Source organism: Rhipicephalus microplus, chromosome 9 (genome assembly GCF_043290135.1).
Source record: "Rhipicephalus microplus isolate Deutch F79 chromosome 9, USDA_Rmic, whole genome shotgun sequence".
In the NCBI taxonomy this organism is placed as follows: Eukaryota; Metazoa; Arthropoda; class Arachnida; order Ixodida; family Ixodidae; genus Rhipicephalus; species Rhipicephalus microplus.
The window spans coordinates 40039868-40060395 of record NC_134708.1 but is presented as its reverse complement, the minus strand read 5'-3'; the positions used below and the strand labels follow the sequence as shown (position 1 = coordinate 40060395).

Below are 20528 nucleotides of genomic sequence, written 5' to 3'. Positions count from 1 at the left end.
TGAAGGTTTTAGAATAAACCAGCCCATGGTTCATGGTTCAGCCCATGGATACAGTTTTGTACTAAGAAAACTTGGCACAAAGCCCTACGCTAACCCCTCATCTTTTTGCCGTATTCTTATCTACGTTAATATTCTTCCGCTGATATTAAAGGGATATACCAAAGAAACTGAGAGGCCTTCCTTTACTGTGATGGTGAAAGTCAACTGCCGCAGTAGCCACTCTGCAGCTGAACGTTCTGCGGCAGCTGCCACGTCGTCTCCACCCCACTTCGCGCTCCCCTGTGCGGTGGCGCTGCTTCCATTCCCGCTCTTCCCCCTTCGAGCAAACGACACCTGCCTGTATCTGAGCCCACGCATATAAAACGGGGGCTTAGGCAGGGGTGTCCTCTGTCACCCTTGTTATTCATGATGTACCTACAAGGATTAAAGGCCAAGTTAGAGGGAAGTGGACTGGGCTTCAACCTCTCTTTCGTCAAACAAGGAAAACTCATTGAACAGGCACTACCAGCATTGATGTACGCAGATGATATAGTGCTAGTGGCCGATAACAAGAAAGATTTGCAGAAATTGACGGACATCTGCTGTAATGAGGGAGATAGGTCAGATTCCAGATTCAGTAAAGAAAAATCAGCAGTCATGATTTTTAATGATTATGAAGGTAGTGACCTTAGAATACAGGAGGTCACGCTAGAGATAACAGATAAATACAAATATCTGGGCGTACGGATAAGCAATGGGACCGAGTACCTAAGGGAACACGAAATATACGTGACGACTAAAGGTAACAGGAATGCAGCGGTGATGAAAAACAGGGTACTGTGGAATTATAATAGGTATGATGTTGTGAGAGGAATATGAAAAGGGGTCATGGTTCCTGGGCTGACGTTCGGCAATGCGGTCTTGTGCATGAGATCAGAAGTTCAAGCAAGATTAGAAATTAAGCAACGTAGAATAGCTATACTTTAGGAGCTCACATGAATACACCAATTCAGGGAGTACAAGGTGATAGGGGATGGACATCATTCGAGGGCAGGGAAGCTAGCAGCAAGATAAAATTTGAGAAACGATTGAGAGAAATGGGGGAGGGGCGTTGGGCTAGGAAGGTATTCAGCTACTTGTACATGAAGAATGTCGATACAAATTGGAGGAAGCGAACCAGAAAATTGACTGGTAAATACTTAAAAAACTGCAGGAAGCCAAGCCAAAAAGAATTATCGGTTTATAAGTAAAAATTAAACTTAACGAGTAAGATTAACGAGTAAAAATTAAACTCTTCACTGCAAAGTGCCAGTGCTTAACTTCACCATTAAAAAAAGATAAATTTAGTTTTTGTTCACTAAGTACTACGGCTAGGTGGCATTAGCCGCCCGATCTAAAGGGTACAGCCATATCAATCAATCCATCCATACTTGTGGTCTCGCGCACAAAAATAATCATCAGGCCGTAACCCTTGTTCAGTACCAAAACCATTGTTCTTGGCAGCACGAGTAATGCTATTTTTCTAATAAAACGGGGTCGTGAAGCGCAGCGCCACCACACATCACGCTGTCATATGCCGGATTGCTGACGGATCACGGCTACGACGGCGTAGAGTTACTGTATATGCTACCTTTAGGTAGCAGAGTTGCGCCACTGTTTTCCGGGCGCCGCTCGCTCCGCCTACAGGACTTCAGCGCCCCTATTCGCCGAGCGCCATCACGTGGTCATAAGTGGTTCAAATGCGCTGCGGAGAAGCCAACGCTACGATGATTCCGGGCGGATCAAGCGTTGTTGACATCGGCTGTTGTTTCACATCAGCTGTCGTGAGCCGCGATTGTAATACGGGCGCAATAGAGAGCCGTGCGTAATATGGGCGTCGCATGGGTACTCTCGATCGCTGTTCAGCTCAATTCAGTTGAAGGCGATACAACTACACCTGGCTCCCTCACACAGTTAACGAATGAGTCCAACATGATGAAAAAATTTCATCCCTAACTGGTCGGATTGCGCTCAGAAGTGCAAAAATAATTTCATATTTGTAAATGGGAAAAACAGCGGAAAAGGCGAAGCTAGTGTAACCAACCATAAATATGTATCTCACTGGTTGAACGAGCTACGCACTTTGTTTCATTATTACATACCAAGAACGTAAGCATCAAATCAAGGCTTCTAGGTGTGACCGGAGCAACCGAGTTTCACTCATACTTTTAAAAAATTTAAAGAAAGCGAAAAAATAAATAAAGCAACGCTAGTACCATAATCCCTCAATATTGAGAGACTATGTAGCACTCTAAAGCGCGAGCGTTGCTCCTACGCAGGTGGTGAGTGGCTTTCCCGCAAGACATTTGAACCCAAGATGGCGTACCTTGGCGCAACTCTGTACACTACTGAAGGTAGCATATATAGTAACTCTGCGACGGCGCACTAGCTAGCACCCCGTGGCGGGAAAAGCTCCGTGAATACCTCTCATACACGATCTGCCAGAACCTATAAGAGGGTTGCAAGTGACGTCATCCGCTTGGTGCGCTAGCGGCATCCGCCGCCAGGTTTATTTTATGCGGACGATATCGTCTTATTTGCGGACAGTCGAGATGATATACAGCAGCTGGCGAATATATGCGGAAGGGAAGGTGAAGCTCTTGGACTAGGATTCAGTGTAACGAAGTGTGGATTGATGGTATTCAATGATCCCTGTGATCAGACGGTGTCCATACAAGGCCAAGAAATACCGAGGGTAAGTGAATACAAGTACCTTGGAGTATGGGTAAATGAGAGTGATAGATACATGGAGGTACAGGAAAAAGCCTCGGCAGCAAAAGGAAAGAGGAATGCGGCAATAATGAAGCACAGAGCGTTGTGGGGATACAATAGGTATGAGGTGCTTCGAGGTCTGTGGAAGGGTGTAATGGTTCCAGGGCTTACTTTTGGGAACTCAGTGGTGTGCATGAGGGCAGAGGTGCAATCGGGAATGGATGTAAATCAAAGGACTGTGGGACGCCTCGCGTTGGGTGCTCACGGGAAGACGACAAACGAGGCTGTAAAGGGCGATATGGGGTGGGCAGGTTTTGAGGCGAGGGAAGCGCAGAGCAAAATAAGGTTCGAAGAAAGGCTAAGAAATATGAAGGAGAGTAGATGGGCAGAGAAGGTGTTCCGTTATTTGTATAGGAAGAGCGTGGACACACAGTGGAGAAAAAGAACTAGAAGACTCACTAGTAAATATACGGCTGGTATTGTAAGCCATTTGTCAACAAAGAGCGTTAAGGGAAAAGTCAGGGAGGCGGAGAGGATTTACTGGATGGCAGCTATGGAGAAAAAACCGGCTTTGAGTAACTACCGAAAGGGCAAAAATGAAATAAGGAGGGAGGCATTTTACGATAATTCAAGGGGAAGCGCTTTACTGTTTGAAGCGAGATCGGGTTGCCTTAGAACGCGTAGTTATAAAGCAAGATTCAGTAAAGAAGAAGAACAATGCACATGCTGCGGGAAAGATAGGGAAACGGCGGAGCATGTTCTGATTGAATGTGGAGATATCCACCCAGGTGTACGTTTGGGCACGAGCCTACAGGAAGCCTTGGGTTTTAGGGACAACAATGGAAAGCTGAACACACCCGCGATAGAAATAAGTAAGAGACGGTTAGAGTATTGGTGGCAGAAAATTAGAGAGAAAGGACAAAAATAAATATTGGAAAAATAAAATATGGACAGTGTGCCGTAAATGGCAGAGAACTTAAGCTGAAAATTTACCTTTTTTCCATTAAGATAGAATTTATCGAAGTAGAGGCATTAGGCCAACATAAAAAAAAGAAAAAAGGTTTTTTTTTTTTTTTCGAGCCTGGTGGCATACTTGTCACCGCCCCGTTATAAAGGGGACGCTCATAGCATCCATCCATCCAGCCATCTCTGTGGTCCATGGTTGCACTATGTTCTCTGGTGGCGCACTTTACCGGTTCTGTTGAAACGGCGAGAGGTTGTATGCGTGACGCGTGCATGACTTGAACAAACGGCGAAAGGCACTGTGTGCATGACGTTGCAGTTTGTACGAATAGAACGCGCTGAGCGCCAGCACGGAGAGCACTAAGATGGACGCACTGCCCTTCCGACGGTGGCGCCACCTCGGGGCCGCGGCCTCATTCAACTCTTCTATAGCAAAGCGTTCCACCGTCTGAAGTTACTGCTCAATCTGCAAAGTTTCGTTTTTGTCCTGTTTGGCATCTACCGACTTATGTGACGTGACGGAGTTCCAAATGGCAGAAAAGTTTGACACAGCAAGGTTCTGGCTTATGCATTTCCTTGTGGCCCCACAGTGTATTCATGCTTCGTGCCACATGATGTCCAAGCAATTGAGCTTTTATTCGACAAGCAAAGACAAGTGCCCCTCTTTGGGAAGAACCGAACTTTATTTAGCATTTAATCTACATAGCACGCGCTCTGAGAATGTACAGTTTTTTTTCTCGATAGGTTTGTCATCTCTGAGTACATTTAGAATACGCAAAACGGGGAAACGTGAAGACGAATAAAAAATAGAGTACAAGAGACAGCTCGCGTTCGCAAGAGCTCCCATTTTTCCCCACAAGAAAGAATGAAGAGATTCAACGCATCCACAATCAACACACAATATGCACATAACAAAGACGCCATATGACTCACATAAGCAGGGAGAAGCAATGGCATCGTCAGCGGTGCGGAGAATAAATAATTCGTGGTGTCACAAACTAACGAAGGGAATTAGAAACCATCACATTTCGGATTGACTGACTGGCCACTTACATTCCTTCAATCCCGCAGGCTTGCAAAACTATCCGAGAAATAAATACAGAAAAGCGCCGCCGTCTCGCGTAAACAGTTTTGCGGGGATCGCTCGATTGTGTGTGTGTGTTTTGTTCCCCCATCACATCAGCAAACGAGAAAATGGTGCATATGTATCTCGCTTGCACCTTGTCAAGCAATGCATCGCTCAGTTATAGCCGGCGGTGCTTTACGGGCAGGACGACCGAAGAGAAACAATGTTTTCAGCGCCTTGCTGAGCAATGGTAAGCCGCCCTTTTCAGCGGGGCCCTCGAAGACCAGGTGTGGGCCGTCCAGCGTCTTCGCCGAGGACCTCGAAAGATGTTCCTCGAACGATGTGTCCCTGGCAGCCTAGCCCAGGGCACAGGAACAACCGTTGGACAAATAAAGTTCATTCAACTCAACTCCAGATTATAATCAATGTTCCCGCTACAGACAGATCATACGTCAACAGAACTTCAGAGTTTTCGAGCGACCTCACACATCTCGCCATAACCTCGGGTTTCCCCCTGTTTCTCTGAGCCATTCGGAGAAGAAACGGCCACTGTTCAGGAGTCAACGAACGCATAGGAGAGGACAATCGGTCTTTCACAAGAGTACTTACTATAATAATAACAAATGCCACTCACACTTTGTGCAATTGAATGAACGAATAGTTTGTAGCAGCAAATAGAGTTCGCAGATACAGCGGTGCTTCCACAACACACAGTGTACCTTCCATCTGGATAAGTTTCGATAAGATAACGCTAAGCGAGCTAAAATGAAAGGGCCGGGGGGGGGGGGGGGGACGAGAAGTTTTATGGAGACTCTGAGCTACTTAATTCTTTCCTCGACAAGCACATTCAGTTCCGGAGTAGCTTTACACGAACAGCTTGGGAAAATGGTCGTACGACACATTCACGAGTACGTAGACGGGTCACTGGAAAATCCTCCTCGTATTCCATCATCCCTTTTAGGACACCCCCCCCCCCCCCACCGCAAAGACAAACACGGGTGATTGTGTTCGCAGACACGCACACTTACACACGCATTTTTTCGACACCGCAAGTATGTTTTTCATCCCGTTTCCCCATCTGCGTGTTATGACGAAACACTCGAGTAGACAGCACATCGATTGCGTGACATTAATGCTTTTTTCCATCGAGAAAAAAAGCTACCATCATTTTTCTTTTCTTTGTACAAGAGATAGCCAGCATGGCAACGGCACTATAGCCCCCCGACCACATCGCGACCTGACCACTGCTACAACTGTTTTTTTCTTGTGTACACAGCTCGGCTTACGAAGCATCGTAACAGTAAATTAGATTCGGGCGCTCCGCTTCGCAATCCGCAGCGCAAAACAAAACGACACGTGAAACCACAAATGCGCGCGCTCCTACATATCATTTGGGCTGTCAGTTTCTTGTACGACGCATGAATTCATGCTCAGGATCATAAGCGACACCACAGTCTCATCTCCCCTTTAATGTGAAAACCTAATACAGGCTTGCGACCTCAAAGAAGCCATCTGTAGGGCAACTGTTGACAGAAGGTTCTGCTTTCCAGTAGATATTCGCGATGCTAGGAAACCTGAAGCATCAGCTACTTCAATTAAGTTCCGATTCTTATGCACATCTCTCGATTTTCAACGTTACTAACCGCCCATCGATAGCACACATTTATTTAAATAAAGATAGGTATTGCTTGAAAACGCCTTGGGAAACAAGCACGTCACTGTATACGATAAAATGTTTTTACGAGTCAATAGGATGCAGTAGATATTCAATGAAAGAAGATTTAAGAATTGAATTAAAGTACAGTGCAGGAAGCCCACAATCATGGTGCAAAGTTGCCCTTTAAATACAAGGCTGCAAAGTGTCTTTGCGTTTGTATAATTGACCCTGAGTCAATGTAGAGCTATACAATAAACTTTGTATAAAGCAGAAGCTAAGACGGTTTAGTACATCTGCTGAACTGACAGTAAGTCAGTCAGAAAAACTGCACGGCTTAAATCTTTTTTTGTAAAGTTTAACAGAGTAAACAGCTGCTTGAATTTGAGGGTCGACTTCTACAGTTCTCTTTAAAAATTAAGTTTTCCAGTTCGACGTGGTAATCAGTTGTTGCCTTCCACCTGCAGAAATGTCCCTAAAGCCAATATTGCACTCATACTTAATGATTAGCTGGTTAACTAGGAGGTGGCTAGTTGCCCAATTCCTATTTACACTGCTTGCGATTCTAGTACTAGTTACACCTTTTTCTAAAAAGTAGTACCTTAATTCTGAAATTCTACAGTCTGCTGACTTCTCAACATTAACAGATTGATGTTAGATCATGACAGAATGCTCTTCAATCTAGCAACGGACAGTAAAGTTGAAGTTCCTGTACATACACTTCCTTTAGCCCGAATGAAGTGAGCAAGACCTCGGCTCTACAAGTTGTCTACACGCCTACAGTCCTTGAGGAACTTTCCAGGCTACAAAGGGTTTTGAAATTGGAGTGCTAAGCGCGCAGCGAGCAAGTTTCGAAATCTGCTGCCTCTAGAGGAAGGGTGCCACCTAAAACAATGATCACGCTCGTGTTTCACACCTTGACTTTATGCACCCATCAGTAATGCTTCCAGTATAGACCAGTAAAAAAGGCGGCCCTCTTCTAAGTCACCCTTTTTACCGGTCAAAAAGAAGATGATTTAATAAAGAAGGCAACATACACCAACAGAGACTGCCGATTTGCTTCCATGAATCCAAACAACATTCAGCAAGAAAGAAAGCTAGTCAAGATGACAACGTGCATGAAAAATCAACATTGGCTGGTATGAAAAAAACAGCACTTCGTCAACTTTACTTTTGGCATGCATGGCGAAGACAGATTAGTGGAGTGTAAAACAATGTTTTACGAGCCCCCGTGTAAGAACTTGTCTACTACAGTTGAACTTGGGCTCAACTGTTCTACACAGATTAACAATCTTTAATGCTTTCACCTCTTCCCACAAGAGTGTTGTTACAGAGCTCACACACCAGAAGAGGTCCTGTGTAAGACATCAGTGGATGCTGCATTAAATTTCAAACTGTCTACAAAGTGCGCTCCAATTAACCAAAGTGCCATAAACAATGCCTAGATCATGTCCTTGCATTTGCTAGGCACAAAATTGCACGAGAGCAGTAAAATGCTTTTAATAGCAGTCACTATGCCTGAGAATTTCCACAATGAAACAGCACTGAAACACCGATGAACTTCTTTTCCGTGACTAGTAACAGCTCTTATGCGACGCTAAACGTGCTCCATGCATGGTAAAGACAAGTTGCAACATCCAATGAAAGTTCTGAACTTTGTGATGTGCAACAGGGATTCGAAGTGAATATAACGCAATACCACTGGGTCAATACGCTTGTTCCCATAAGTTCCTGTATTCCTGAACTTTTTCAGTTGCACAACTACAACCACAAAAGTATTGCCCTGTATACCTACCTGTAAACTATACTGCAATAAAGACTGTCAGAGGCCACAGCAAAGTATGAAGCACATACACAATAGTGTGACAGAGTAGTTGACATGTGTACAGCGAGCAGCTGCAACTGTCTAAAGAATGGGCACTGCTTTTTTTCTTATTGAGGGCACAAAAGCTACACCTGTGCTTCTGCCGAGTCCTGTATGGTAGTGAATGTCACATGTATTTCCATTCTGGTGCTGCTGAATGTGTTTTCTCTTCTTTCGTTTCATCCACCAAGTTCTTACTTTACAAAATACCAAAAGCCACTTCCTACTTCAGAGCTTTCACTCAGGAAACAAGTAAAACGCTTGCATGAGTAGTCGACAAAAAAGACGACACTTAGCGAACATAATTACTGTTGCATTTATATAAATTTATAAAATCACCTAACTCTTGGCAAATCCTCCAAAGTGGTATAAGCCACAGAAAGTAGGCAAACTACACCAATGCCAATTCCCCTAAGTGAGTAGTTGCTATTCATCGAGGAGCAATCAAGCAGGCAAGCCTCGTTATACCAACTCATATTTCCCTCTGACAAACTACTTTAATGAAAAAGCACTTATTTTACGCAAATCAAGCACTTTTAAGGAAGAAGAGTTACACCGTTGATTTCCTGTTTCCGCTAAAGACAAGCGTGCAGTAGCAAGAATGCTGAAAAAATGGACACATAGAAACGCCTGAAAATGCTGTTCACAAATGCTTATCCGGGACTAGCACAAGGACTCCTGGCCATTTCATTCCACATCAACCTTCTAACGAAGTTACACATCAAACTTCAAATAGCACCTCAACCTTCAAATGAAGTGCACACGTTGCAGGGCGCCAAACTGCTGCCTTACAATACTGCAGCACGAAGGGGACAAATTTTCTTTATGCGTGTGTGTGTGTGTGTTAGCGCCAGGACAAGATCAACATAGCCCAAGAATCGTGAGCTCTCTACTCCTGTGCTAGTTTTGACAATCTTGAGATGACGGTAACAACAAAGGTGTTTCGCCTTTTGGGCACTCCCTTTTCATCAACAGCCTGTAGAAGGAATCATACAGCCCACCACAAGAACTCGGCATCAAAGTACAGATCACGAGAGAATTGTGCCAAGCAGAAAAGCACCATGTATTTCTCTGCAATCACATCACTGCAGCCATGAATGATACGTCGTGTAGTGTAAAGATGCATAGCGCCCATCGTTATGTAAACAAGAGAGAGAGAAAAAGCCAAGTGTTTCATAACATCAGCACAAGCTATAGCCTATTGTTTGCACCCACATTAGAAAAAATCACTTCATGGCAATCATCGAGACATTTTTGTTGTAGCCCGTAAATAGTAGGACACGACATTTATATCACCAGGGCATCTGCATCACATGCACACATAAAAGAAAAACAAGGTTTCTCTTTGAAGGTGAATGTGCACTCCGGTCGAGTCTGCACAAACAGCGACCAACTGAATCGTACATTACATCAAACTTTCAGCTCGATCGGACATTTATCGGAGGGATGAAGCTGTGAAATGAATTTGTGTAAGACATTCTCAGCACCTGCACTTGAAGCACTCCTTTTATTTCTATTTAGCTTGTGCAATGCGTAGGCTACAAGTGTCAAATGAGTCTGAGCAATATTTCGAATACCATGTGAACGTTCCATGCTGTTCTAATGCAAATACTAGAGTGAAATGTCAACCACACGTATCGCCACGACACTCCAGGCTGGCAACTTAACCACAGCCTGTGAGAACTACCACAAGTGGATGAGTTTGTAAATACAGCACATAATACAAAGGCAAAACAGTGTGAACGACAGATGACACATGAGAGAAAACAGACGATTTTCCCATCTGTTCCCCTTCCGTTGTCTCCATCTGACCACTCCATTTTCTTTTTCGTTTACCATGTACCCCCCAAAGTGAGCTGTTCGCAGTTTGGTCTTTGAGCGGTATGCCCATTTTACGATAAAGTACGCCTACAGAGCTCGTAACTATACAGCCTACTGTAGCGGACAAGCTTAATCCAGTACTGCTCTATTTTACGTCTAGACATCCAAATAACAGAGAAACTTAAGAACGACACAGCCACAATGATGACTCACACCCAAATCCAGAAGATGCTGCTTGAAACAGTCACCATGATGTACATTGTCATGCCGTGCGTCGCAATAAAAATCAGTACGAGTGAAGCTTTCCCTCGAGGGCTGCAAAATATTCCCATTCTTTCAATTTCTGGAAGAACCACCTCTTGCTCATGACCAGAGAGTGATGACATCACCACTTACGCTAAACAGTCAACATGTTTTACTACCTCTCCTAATTCTTTCCTTTTCTCCTCCACCTCTTCACAACTAGCCCCCACTTCTCCACAGCACAACCATCATCCAAAACATGCCAGCAATAAAATGTCCCTTTTAAAAAGTGTCTGATTGTTCATAATACACACACATATGAACACGTAGATATATGCCCCTGTGTATATATACATGTATGTATATATACAGGCACTAACTCCTACAGCTATACCACACCACTGCCATAAAACCAGAACGTAACAGCAATTTCTACCTTTCCCATAAACGGTAACCGTATCAGCATCTTCTGCATTTAGGCATAAACACCATGGGGGCCGCAGCAGTGAGAGTCAAAAAGACCAGCCTAAAACCTTTGCCTACCACCTACCGATTACAACGTCGAGATAGATTTTTCTTTTATCCACCATGCTAGCACCAACCACAACAGTGAGAGGCGTTTGGTACAAGCCCTGCACGATGCAAAGCGATCTGCAGAAGTGACGACAGCTCGCCTGGAAAGACAGGCATCTTCATTCCTTCTCGGCGTTTCCGAGATGCTAGATGGACACGGTCACCACAGTGGCAAGGGGGTTTATACAGATAGCATGTCGCATTGCCGTGGTTGCTTGCCCTCCTTACATTTTTTTTCTAACCACATTCACGTGAGTTCACCCATATCGAGATTTTCATGCCAAGTACCCAACATTACTTCTTAAAGTCGCAAAGGTACACGCATGAGCATGTACCGAATGTCTGCAGCAATTCTTATGGACAATCTTCAATGTTTAAAACTTTCGATAGGTTAATAAGCTCGACAGAAGCAAAATTTTCATGCAGTGTGCACCAAGGATAGAAACCAAAATGTCTCTGTAGCGCTAAATGAAAGAGGGAAAAAGATGAACCACAGAATTTGAAACTACAACACACATAGAAGCGGATCCAAAGTGTTCATTTCTCCCACAACACAAAATTTTCACCGTCCACGAACCATGCACACCTTCTCGGTCGGAGAACGACGAAAAGCTCTCGCCGTGCTAAAACGCAGAAGTTTCTCTCTTGCGTTTTGGATAAGACTAAAGCTAGCGACCTCAAGGATTGAAAGATGTGCCTGTTTGCCCACAAATACTCACTCCACATTCTGCATATTGTGTAGCTGTGGTTTGAAAGTCGGTGCATTTTGCCTTTCACTCAATCACACAGTGGTTATAGCCAAGCTGAACAAGCACTTCACAACCTTTCACGTTCAAACGGACAAGTGGAAAAGCAAAACATTCCCATTTCAAGGTTGCAGTCACCCATGTTCGAAATAAATAAGCAAGCGCAGTAGTACAACTCGAATACCTTACGAGCCAGACGAGAGAAAACTGAAGTGCAGTGCCATGGTGCACTGGAAGTGTAGCCAGGCAGGAAGACAGCGGGAAATACTGTTTGATTGGCATCAACCCTCGGCTGAGACATGCGGATGCAGTAATCGTGTTTTGTTGTGAATCAATGTCGAAGTCACACTTAATGGCATTAACCACGTTTGTGCGACTGTTCTGCAACCAATATGTCCGCAGAGTTTTCGCATAGTCCGGCATGGTTTTCCAACTGGGAGAGTCCAGCTCCACTCATCTGGCAAATAGACAGCCTAGCAAAGCTTGTATGTGTAGTCAGCGTCAACGTGACTATGCGAAGTCCCTCCTCTGAAATAGGGTCACATGATACGCTTGACCAAAACTAGTTGTCAAAACCAATGTCATACCAACACAAATTGTACCTTAAAGCTAATAATTTTATGAATCCAAGCTGTTTACTCATTAAGTGCTGCTCATAAACTGTTACAGATCCAAAAACTGTCCAACCACCAATGTCTTTGTGATGACCCACATCAAGAACACAAGCTGTGTCTCAATATGTCAAGACTAAAATAACCTGCAAAAGTTTAGTACAGAATGCAAAGTTAAATAGAATCGTCCCAAACAATCAGTGGGAGAGTTCACAATCATCGGAAATTGGAACAGCATTCATTGCCCTTGAATGAGAATGTTAACCCTGTTGCCCATGTACATTTGGGTCTCGTCTAGCTTGCCGTGCAGCAGGGGCAGTTCTTAAGTGCTTTCCGAATAAGTCGGCTTGCAACACTCATTGGTACATGCTGTGAACGCTTTCTATGCAAACTGAAGCAGAACTTGTTCGTGCTTGACGTATTGCACCTTGTTGGGACAAACTACAGCGGAGGACTCCAGAGTTGAGCAGTCATTAACTGCGCTGGTTTCTCATCGCCTTTTTGATCAACCACTATGTCACAAGGGGAACCAAGTTGTGCCCGCCAAGAAACAGTTTTCAGTTTAGCTTTTAATGTCAACAGCAGCACGATTGCAGGAATGTGCAGTGAATATGTGAACACAACACGAAGCAAAGCGCAAGTTTTCATATCAATGAACAGCGAGTGTTTACCAGGAAATTTTTCATAATCAAGATATGACACGTTTGCTAGCTACAAAAGCACTGGTGCATATTCCGGGAGATAGCACAACACAAATGGACATGACAAAAAGAGAGAAACCACCAAACGTTTCGCGCACATCACTCCACACAAGGAACGTTACGGGAAGTCCGAAGCGGGAGTAACACAAGGTGGCCCTCCCGGCAGCAAACCGGAATCTCACGCGCAGGAGCAGGCCTTTACAAGTACGCTTGCACTACAAGTGTTCGCAAAAGCAACCTTACACAATGTTGATGAAGTCGGCATTCAAAGTGGCTTGGTGTAGCGGACGAGTGGAATAAATGTAAAAAAGCCGTGCAGCAACTTGAGTATAAAAATCCTCGAAAGAGTATGGGGGGAAATGTGTACCATAAACGCCGCAAAGGTGAAAACAATAGGGAAATATTAGCTCATCGTAATGAAGGTGCAGCAGTCGCAAGCAGACAAAAAATACACAAAAAACCAAAAGCACCAGCACCCACTTCAAGCTTCGGCGCTCCCTTTCGCAAAGATGATAGACATGCGAGATTCGGTGACACCTTCGGTCTAAAGGGAACTGAATGAGAGAAGACAGCAAAACGTCCTCAGAGTTGCACAAAAGCTATTCGATACAAAACATAATTACACAAACGACTGTCACGTATGACAAGAAGACAGCGAAAAATGTTGCGAATTCACTTGAGAGACTGCAATAATGGCAAGCAGAGTTTAAAGCTGACTCGAAAATGGGGTGTATTTGAGGATAGTGAAAAGCTTGTCTACCGAGTGCGTAACATGACCAACCCATCGGGTTGCATGCCACAGCCGGTACATCGCTGGCTTTCATTCCACCCCCAAAGTGAAATGAAAGGAGAAAGAAAGACTGCTGGTGACCATGCAAGTTGCGTTGGAAAGGAACCACTTGATGAACGACATGCGGACAATACTAATGCAAGGCGTCGCAGGATGACACTCTGCTAATGTTAGAAGTACACTCCCAGGACCAATGAATTACAATTTGAATGCTTCTTCTCAAGCATGACAACGACGCGAAAGACTTCTTGAAGGTGGTGCAAGAGTAATCATACGACATGTGGTTTCTAGATAAAAAAGAAGGAGAACCGGAAGCGTCAACTCGTGGAACAGCCACCAAGAGACAGCGGTATCTGCGCATAATCCAACATGTCCAGGTGACCGGCTAACCTGACATAAAACAAGAGAAAGGCGCAGGAAAAAGCTGTCAAGACTAGCCACTCAACGTGAACTTCCGGTGAAGCAGCTGTAGCTCACAAGCTGGCGCCACTAGCAACGGAGGGCGGCACCTGTGCGCAAAAACATTACGACACCAAGGAGTGTCCTTTCAGAGGTTATCACACAGTTACGCAGAAAGAGCGCACACTTTTCCAGCTGGCTGTTTTCACTCCATAAATGCGTTATTTTATACATGCAGTCCGCAAGGCAAAAAAAATTTTAACAGTCTCACCGTGTTTAAAAAAAACGCAGCAGTACAGTGCCGTTGCACTTTGTTTGCTGATGCCTTGTTCTGCTGCCCGCCTGCATTGTGACACATTTGAGCAATGCCTGGCTCCGACTTCTTGTCTTTCCTTTCAATGTTACACCTAAGCCCTAGACCTTATTCATCCAGACCAGAGTGACGTTTGCATAACTGGGCAACGTGCTTCATTCTCTGTCTCCAGACCCCGTCGCCGACGCTGTACAAAGCCTCATAGCGAGCACTGCAGAGCCTGTGTTGCTACACCGAGCCAACGGGAAAGGCGCCATCGGCGCGAACGACCTTGAGATTGATGCCACTCCATGACGGCCTTTCTGTGACTTTCTCCAAGCCACGAATTTTCTATAGACTTTGCGAAAGCACCATTTGCAGCTACAGCCACCGGGCATCCCGCCTAAGGCGTACAAAAAATCACCGGGAAAGATGAAAGCAGGCGAGGAATTGGAAGGGCAAGGATTTTTCTATGCGCCCGTCATAAGCTAAAAAAAGTTGCTGCAGTGAAAGAAGGGCCTTACTAAGTAGACACTGGCACAATATTGAACTGCATGGGACAGTTGACAGCGACCGTTTTCACCATAACCAAACACCCTTAGAAGTCTCTCATTAACACACCTCAATAAAACTGAGCAAACTCTACTAAAATACGCAAGAAAGAAAACTTGACATACAGAAGTGCGTGCCATTCTCAAGTCTATTCAGTTCTTTGCACGACAGGCGAGACGAAATTTAAAACTAAGCATTCACATTTGTTTTATGTTTATTAATGTAAAAGTTTATCCTAATTTTAATAATGTACCTGTTTACGTAATGAATCTTAGTTTTTTTTTGCATGTGCTTTGCATAAGTTCATATAAGTGTTTGTGCTACTGATTCAAAACATATCAATTCAAGTTATTGATGCTACTGCATCAAAAATATAAATTCATCAGAAACATTATCATTTGTCAGTGCTATATCAAAAGATGAATGAGAGATACAACAGAATAAAAGGAGGTTTCAAATGCACAGGAACAATCAAATAAAAATGAGAAAAAGTCAAAGAATACGGATGCAATATTCACTGAAATGTGACTTCCAAATAGCGGTATTGGGCATCGACCTGGGCAGGGAATGAGCGACGATGATTGTGTGGCCTTGCATGCTTTGCTGCCAGATGATGCTTAAAATATTCTCAGTACCCAATCTGTTGAAAGCCCAAGTAAAATGCCAGCAGAGTTAACTAATTATTTGAGCAAAACAAATTGGAGCAATAAAGAAACGGCAAATGCACAAACCTTCAATAGTTGTGCATTTTTTAAACATTCATGGCAGACGTCTTTTTGGAGCACTAGAGGACCGAAAACAACATTCAAGAAGTTCACGACCCGACAGACAAATGCAATGTTAAGAAATAAAATGTCCATAAACGACAATACAAGCCTTGAAAACCGTCACTTCTGCATCAAACGGAAGATGTCCATGAACAACACTCCCAGCTTCAATAGCGGTCACTTCGGCGTAACGAGTAGTGCAATGTTAAAAAATAAAACATCCGTAAATGAAAATACAAGCCTCAAAAACCGTCACTTCTGCATCAAACGGAAGATGTCCAGGAACGACACTCCCAGCTTCAACAGTGGTCACTTCAACGTAACGAGTAGAAGCGAAACGTTACGCACTAGTAATGTCTTCACGGCATTGCAGTCACGCAGATGCCCAGAAAATCGTGCACGAAAGAGACCGAAAGTTTTCGGTGGTTGAGTAGTTCGATCGCAGCGGTACTGCAGCTAGTGACAGTACTTCTGCATTCGCAGGCAAAAAATTCTGAGTACAGCCGTACGGCCACAGCTCTTGCCCAACCTCAAATGAGTTGGCAAGCACTGATGACTAAGGACACCACTGCAGTCTACCAGTCTGCACAATGAGCATTCTCCTGAAACTCGCAAAGCTGGATCGAACGGTGTTAAAAAGCATTACTGGCCACTGAAGCATGCAACCAAAACAAAAATGCATGAAGCGAGGACTAAAATTGTTAGTGCAAACGCTTGCAAAGGCTCACGTAGCCACTGAATGTGTGAAAGCTTTAAAAAACTATCAGCTTTTTCTTTTTGTCTTTTCAAGTTGTACAAGCTTCGAGACATGCCTCTCACTAGAGCTTATTTTATATTTCTCAGCCCGCGGGTTTTGTGCGATTTAGCAACCTCAACAGTGCCAGCATGTGGGCGCATTCAGTGATTCTGCTGTCAAGATCCCTGGACAGTGCAGCGCAAAGATATCCTGTTATGGTGCTCAGAATAGAAAGTACAGGAGCACAATACAAAAAGCCAATGGCCATAAAATTGTCAAGTCACGACTCGTCCTGCATACTGCTTATGAAAGGGCCATTCTTTGAGGAACCAATAACTTTAAGCAAGAATTTGAAAGCCTTATCCCCACATCAAAGCAACAACTTGTGTAAGCCTCATTTATTCTTAACCAGCATGCATTAATAAAATAAAAAAAAAACTCAAGCCACACACATCAGCAAAACAGACTTCATAGGTTGAAGCACTTTGATTTTTCACTTAACAGTGTACCTTCTCTAATGTGATTTGAAGATAACATTGAAGTCATTGCTAGGGAGGCTAGCCGTAAAACCGTCTCACAAAGCAATACAACTTTATATACAGACCGTCCTTGCGACCGAAATCAACGCATCAGAATGAATCAAACTGCCCTCCACAACAACTGGTACACGTTGGTGCAATAGCAATGCTATTGGTGTGGTAGCCACATGCTAATCTGATGTACCACTGGTGGCACACCTGTGGTACACTGGTGCAAGCGAGAAGAGCGCATCCACTGGCGTGACCATTCTTGCAATGATTCCACATTGCAAAGCAAACTACTGTGTGGTGAACAAGCTCGAACATATACGGTACAGAACTACTGATCACGGCCAAGTTCGGGGTGCACCTATTATGCGAGAAAATACGGCAGTTTCGAATAACTTTCATGCAACATCACACAAGTGTTTTCGCAGTCCACTGATGAACACAGTGGCTAGGACTATGTCAATGCAGCACATTCACTGCTGCTGATCATCAGAGTCTGAACCAAAATCAGTACTAGAATAATGTTGAAACACCACGCGGAGCACTGAAAACAATCATGCAATGTCACAGACGCGGCTTCCCATAGGGCTAGTGCTACATTAGAGTGGCTTCTATGAAGTCGGTCAGGCTGCCTGTAATTGCAATCCCCTGCAATTTCACAACATTAAGTTGTTTACTCTTTACCCAGTTGCACTGCATTTGCATCATCTGCACATAAATGAAGGTGGTTACAAAAAATCCCAATGATTCTTTGTCACTCTTCTTTGGTCCTTCCTACTTTCATCTTTCAAATCATCATTTTCTAAATGTTCGAAGACAGCAGATACATCCAAAACCTTGCAACCGTAGAAAATGTATTGCATTAGTGAAACATTATAGCGGTCTCTCAACAAGCCACAGTTAGGGATGACCACACATTGGCTCGTTCACTTGTGTAACTCCAAATAAACAGCTGAGCTTGAAATGATTGTAGTCGAAGAATTAATTCAATATAGATTATCAGATTATGCACATGGCCTCAATGTCATTGGATGAAACATGAATGCCAAGCTAACAACAAATATGTGTATACCCACATAAACACTCCTGCAGAGGCTGTTCGAGCTTTCTGGCGGGGGTGCCTTTTCAATGCCAGTTCTGGTGCATCTTCCTTTCACAGCATTCAATATTTTGCTCCATGCAGACCAAGCTTGCTAAATTGAAGCCACTGTTTCTACAGTGATTGAGTTAAACCTTCTGGCAAATGTACTTCAAGCCTTCCGGCAATCAAGGATGAAACAAATGAAATGAAACGGGCCATCCAGTTCTGCAGACATACAGTCAAAATTTGTCAAAGACGCAGTTCCATCTGGCAACAACCTTTTGCCACAAAGCTCGAGAAAGTGTGGCAGACATAGACGACAAGCGAGAAAGAGGAGACAGGGGGCAGAGAAAAGCGTGCAGGATGCGAGTTCCCCGGTAAAACGCCGAATAGAAAGAGACAGCTTTCATGCTCGGTCGTGATTGGCTGGCCTGGCGGGAGCATAGATAAACAGTGGCCTTGGCGGCTTGATGCACCGGTGAGTGGGCCGGGCAGCGCGAAGGAGGTGGAGGAGTGGCAGCGGCAACGGGAGGCAGTGGCCGCTGTGATCAGTGGGAGGACTGGGGGTCGCACTGGAGTAGCCGCACAATCGAGGGGTCACTTTTGGCGCCCTCAATAAACTCCTCCAGCGAGAGTTTGCCGTCCATGTTCTTGTCCATCTGCCGGAAGATCTTGTCGGTGCGCTTCTCGGGCGTGGACTCATCCTCCGGCATCTTCATCACAGACCCCACCATCTTGTAAATGGCCTGCACGGAGGTGGTGATGCATGGGTATGACAGGGAGAGTGAGCAAAAGGCTAGGCTACACTGACAGATCAGTGCGCGATATCAGCATAATTTTTATTCAAGCCCCTATATCAGCACCAGCTTTACATTTAGCAGCCATATTTACAGCAACAGTGACACAGCTACGAGCAAGTGCTCAAGGTAAATTAAAATGCAATACTGCTAAATTACTATTAAATACTACTGAATTATAATCCAAACTGAAACGTCACTAAAATTGCCTTAAACCGCTCGATGCCCAATACTCGCTGCTGAGTGACAACAGATTTACGACCATGAAAAAAAAAATGTAGACCTTTGAATAAGAGAGCTACACTTTAAGCCCTAAGTATGCCTACCAAAAGACCATCACTGCTCTCCAAAATGCATGGTGCGGGTAGCTACATCTGTATAGGGCAGGCGGCCGCCAAAAGCCCATTCACATGCTTTTCCGTTAAAATTGGAAGCATCTTCTGAGGAGTGTAATTAGCGGAGACACAGCATGACACATGTTGTTCCACTTCCACAGAGCAGTCACATCAGGCTTCAAGGCTACAGCAAACAGTGTTTGCTACAATACTGTCTACATTTCTCGAGTGGCACCTCTCCAAACGACATGTGTGCAACAGGTGTACTGTGCACGGGTGTCCAAACAAAGTGTTTTTTCGTTTCAGTATTAGTTTCGTTCCACCACAAAAATTTACGTTTCATATCTGTTGAAGAACAAAACAGAAAATGTTCCCTATGCAGCTAAAATGGCTTTAATTAGTATGAAAAAACTTTACATTAAGGTAATGTGAAGAACGTAATACATAAAGTAACTTGCAGCATACCTCTTAGGAATGTTGGACAGAAGTAAAACATGTTCTTCCTACGTTTTTAAGTGGAACACAAATAACTGTGCCGCGAAACCCTATCAACCAATACAAAACAGTACCCTTCTAGCTTATAGAATTTAATTTTCACTCAAATGTAAATCACAAATTTTTTTAACAGACTCAATGGTTTGTGTCAAGGCAGTTGGTGTGATTTCAGAAGCACCCATCATTGAGTGTAGTCGAGACAACATATGCGAGACTGCTGTTCTGATAAAACAAACTTCAGTGCCGGTAACGCCCTCTTTACGCTGGCCTGTGTGACACCCAGCTGAAAGCTCCCTTGCATTACAGCAGCTCTGACACAAAAATTTTGCACCTTATTTTTTTTTTTTGTTATTGCAATCAGCAGCTTATGACCCACTTATGATGGCTGAAAACTTTATTTGCACAAGTGTTCAATGGTTATTTATTTAAAGACATTTTTGTGAGCGCCCAGTCGCAGTTTCGGTTTGAAAGAGCACCAAGCTGGGCAGGTGCAGTTCCGCTAGCGAAGTAAACACAGCTGTGCCTTTAACAAATGCTCCTTTAACAAAAAAAGATTTGTTTTCCACCCTTCTTGTTTTTCGCTGCATTTCAGTGGATCTTCAATTTGAAATTTCTGCTTAAGATGTGCTAATACTGCACCCCCAGATTAATGCTCACATTGCAAGACCAGATCGCCAGTTTTCAGTGAACTGAAAAACAATAAAAAATGTTTCAGTCTCCCTTCGAACTGAAATAAGGGATAACGTTTTGGTTACCTTTAATTTCAGTCAAGAATGTTGTGTGTG

The 20528-nt window shown here is 44.0% G+C and overlaps 1 protein-coding gene across 1 annotated transcript in view; it reads right to left on the bottom strand.

Moving 5' to 3' along the window:
- Positions 1–4355: 4355 nt before the first annotated feature.
- The window catches only part of Nca (neurocalcin homolog), a 120223-nt gene continuing 104050 nt past the window's right edge, over positions 4356–20528 (bottom strand). Inside the window, exon 4 of the mRNA XM_037415797.2 lies at positions 4356–18862. Coding sequence (XP_037271694.2) covers positions 18665–18862 — 198 coding nt within the window. The 3' untranslated portion in view covers positions 4356–18664. The remainder of the gene's footprint in view (positions 18863–20528) is intronic.